Source organism: Glycine soja, chromosome 15 (assembly GCF_004193775.1).
Source record: "Glycine soja cultivar W05 chromosome 15, ASM419377v2, whole genome shotgun sequence".
Classification (NCBI taxonomy): Eukaryota; Viridiplantae; Streptophyta; class Magnoliopsida; order Fabales; family Fabaceae; genus Glycine; species Glycine soja.
In genome coordinates, this window is record NC_041016.1 from 48,949,092 (window position 1) to 48,952,711 (window position 3,620).

General features: G+C 44.2%; 1 protein-coding gene across 1 annotated transcript; it reads right to left on the bottom strand.

Annotated features, from left to right (window-relative positions):
* On the bottom strand, positions 1-321 carry LOC114386256 (scopoletin 8-hydroxylase-like). The gene has a single exon (XM_028346220.1). The coding sequence runs from the start codon at positions 319-321 to the stop codon at positions 1-3; it is 321 nt and encodes a 106-aa protein (XP_028202021.1).
* Positions 322-3,620: the final 3,299 nt, after the last annotated feature.

Consider the following 3,620-nt stretch of genomic DNA (forward strand, 5'->3'; position numbering starts at 1 on the left):
TCAGATTTCAAGATACCAAACCTCTAAAATATCACCAATATTGATGACCAGGGCTCTAGGGATTGGTGGAATTTCCAACCACTCTCCTTTTCCAGCATCATTGTCTTCTTCCATTTTAACATATAAGTCACCAATTCCATCTTGCAGCAACACTGTAATAGTTCCCAAGTCTGAGTGACGCCCTACACCAACTGTAAGCTTTGGACATGGTGGGTAATTGTTCATGTTAACTATCTTCACACCCAGGATTTGCTCAATTCTTGAGCCATATGCTAACACCCCAAGCTTACTAATCAAGATTTTGACGATACCTCTAACCATCATGGATTATAGTTTCGAATACTCAAGTGCTACTTCCCTGAAATATACAAAGAAATATGATAACTGCTAAATAATTGTGAATTTATATGAGTTAAATAGTCAAATTTTGGCTTAAAATTAATTATTTAGCAGTTATTTGTAATTAAAAGTTTAGAAAATTAATTAAATTGAATTTCTGGTTGCAAATGCGAAAAATGAGGATACATTAAGCAAAAGTGGCAACAGAAAGGAAGAAAAAGAAGAAATTCTGAAGCAGGCCCAGTCCAATAGGGGCGCTAAGCGCGCATCAGGCGCTAAGCGAGCAACTAACTGCAGGCGCTAAGCGTGGCGTTAAGCACGAAGGCAGAAACCGTTACGCGCGCTAAGCCCAGCTAGGCGCCCAGCGCGCGATCCAACAGAAGCACAGGCCCAGCGTGCATGGCGCGCCCAGCGCGCGATCTGAACGCGCTAAGCGCTAGGTGTGGCGCTGAGCGCGATTGCGAAGGCCCATAAGCCCACTTCAGCAACTATAAATAGAGAGGCAGTCCCAAGGAAACTTCACCCCATCTCAGAGCACTACTCTCAGTACTTTAAGCCTGAGCTTTCCTTCCTCTCTTCTTATTCTTTGTTTTATTAGCCCCATTCTTCTTTCATCCCCAGTTGTAAGCCCTCAATGGCCATGAGTGGCTAATCCCCTAGCTAGGGCCTGGCAGGCCTAAAAAGCCAACGATGTACAATGAGCTTCAAGAGTTATCAATGCAAAGGAATTTATTCCAGGTTTTTCTGTTCTATTTCTTTTCTTGTATTCTTGCATTCATTCTTAGATTTCTTTTTGGGTTTTATTCGCTCGGGAGAGGGTAATCCCCAATAAATATTTAAGATTCAATGCATGCATCAGTTTTAGGGGTTATACGCTTGGGAAAGGGTAACACCTAATAGAACATCTTAAGAAAAGAATCCTTGGGTTAGCATTGCTAGGCATAGAATGATAACCCACTGCCCATGCATTTAAGCAACATCTAGCACTTAATCTTAATGCATTTTAATTATTGAATCTTCGCAAAGGCATTTGTGAGATAGGTGGTTAAAATAGGCTTGCCAACGTGAGGCATCAGGGGCAAGTAATTAACAGATGTGGGTAGAACTAATACCAGTGCATTGGTAATGAATATCATATTTACATGCATCGTAGGCCAATTGGGTTTGTCTGGTCTTGGCATCTTTATCAATTGTTTTTTCCTTTTTACTTATTTGTTTTAGTGATAGCACTCTATTCCTACTTTTATTCCTGTTTTTTACTATTTTACTCTCACTTACAAATTGAGAAGTATTTAATAAGTGCAATAAAATCCCTGTGGACACGATACTCGGACTTCCGAGGTTTACTACTTGTAACGATTTTGTGCACTTGCCAAAGTCTCAACAAGTTTTTGGCGCCGTTGCCGGGGATTTTATTTTCGCACTTAATTACTATCAGTTTGTAAGCCCAACTCTTCTTTTCTTGGCTTATTCTATCAGTATTTTCTCTTTACTTATATTCTTTCTTTCTTTCTTCTATAATTGCACGGGTAGTGCCTTTTTGTTTTTATGCGACTTAGGACTGCATCTGGAGACGTTGTCCCTATCAACTTGGAAATTGAAGCCACTTGTCGGTGTAACAACGCTGCAAGAAGAAGAAGGGAACAAGACATCGAAGGAAGCAGTCACACATCACCTCCTCTTTCTCCACACCTCGCTGAAATGGACGGGGAACCGGCACGAAGAGTCACCCTAGAGGATTTCTCCAACACCGCCACTCCTCAGTTCTTCATGAGCATTGCAAGACCGGAGGTGCAAGCCGCAAATATCTCATACCCGCATTCCCTTATTCAGCTAATCCAAGGGAACCTCTTCCATGGTCTTCCAAGCGAAGATCCATATGCTCACCTTGCCTCGTACATCGAAATATGCAACACCGTAAAAATTGCTGGAGTCCCAGAAGATGCGGTACGTCTTAACCTCTTCTCTTTTTCTCTAGCAGGAGAGGCAAAATGATGGTTGCACTCTTTCAAAGGCAACAGCTTAAGAACCTGGGAAGAAGTAGTGGAAAAGTTTTTAAAGAAGTACTTCCCAGAGTCGAAGACCGCCGAAGGGAAAATGGAGATTTCCTCTTTCCATCAATTCCCGGATGAGTCCCTCAGCGAAGCACTAGACCGTTTCCACGGGCTGTTACGAAAGACACCGACACACGGATATAGCGAGCCGGTACAATTGAATATATTCATCGATGGCTTGCGACCTCACTCGAAACAGCTACTAGACGCATCCGCAGGGGGAAAAATCAAACTGAAGACTCCAGAAGAAGCGATGGAGCTCATCGAGAACATGGCGGCTAGTGATCAAGCAATCCTTCATGATCGAAGCTATGTGCCTACAAAAAGAAGCCTTTTGGAACTTGGCACGCAAGACGCGACATTGGCACAGAACAAGCTGTTGACGAGGCAGATTGAAGCCCTTACTGAAACCCTCAGCAAATTACCTCAACAGTTACAAGCGGTAAGTTCTTCCCACTCTTCTGTTTTGCAGGTAGAAGGATGCCCCACATGCAGAGGAACCCATGAGCCTGGACAGTGTGTAAGCCAACAGGATACTTCTCGAGAAGTAAACTATATGGGCATACCAAATCGCGGATTCCAAGGTTACAACCAGGGGAACTCATCTGGATTCCACCAAGGGGGAGCAGGACTCAATCATGGGCCACCAGGATTCAATCAAGGAAGAAACTTCACGCAAGGTTCAGGGTGGAGGAATCAGGGAAACCAATACAAGGAGTAGAGGAATCAACAACCATACCAACCGCCATACCAGCATCCTAGCCAGGGCCCCAATCAGCAAGACAAGCCCACTAACATAGAAGAACTGTTGTTGCAATTCATCCAAGAGACACGGTCCCATCAGAAGAGCACAGATGCAGCCATTCGGAATCTGGAAGTTCAAATGGGCCAATTGGCACAAGACAAAGCTGAAAGGCCCACTAGAACTTTTGGGGCTAACACGGAGAAGAATCCAAAGGAAGAATGCAAGGCCGTGCTGACTCGAGGGCAGAAGAAAGCACAGGAGGAAGGTAAGGTTGAAGAAGAAGACCGGACAGAGACACCAGAGGAAAGGACAGAAGAAGAAGAGAAGGTGGCATCACCACCTACAACCAAGAGCCAGAAAGTGCGGGAAGCCAGGAGAGAAGAACTGCCAGCCCTACCACAAGATCTCCCATATCCTGTGGTGCCCACTAAGAAGAACAAGGAACGCTACTTCAAGAGTTTCTTGGAAATATTCAAAGGGCT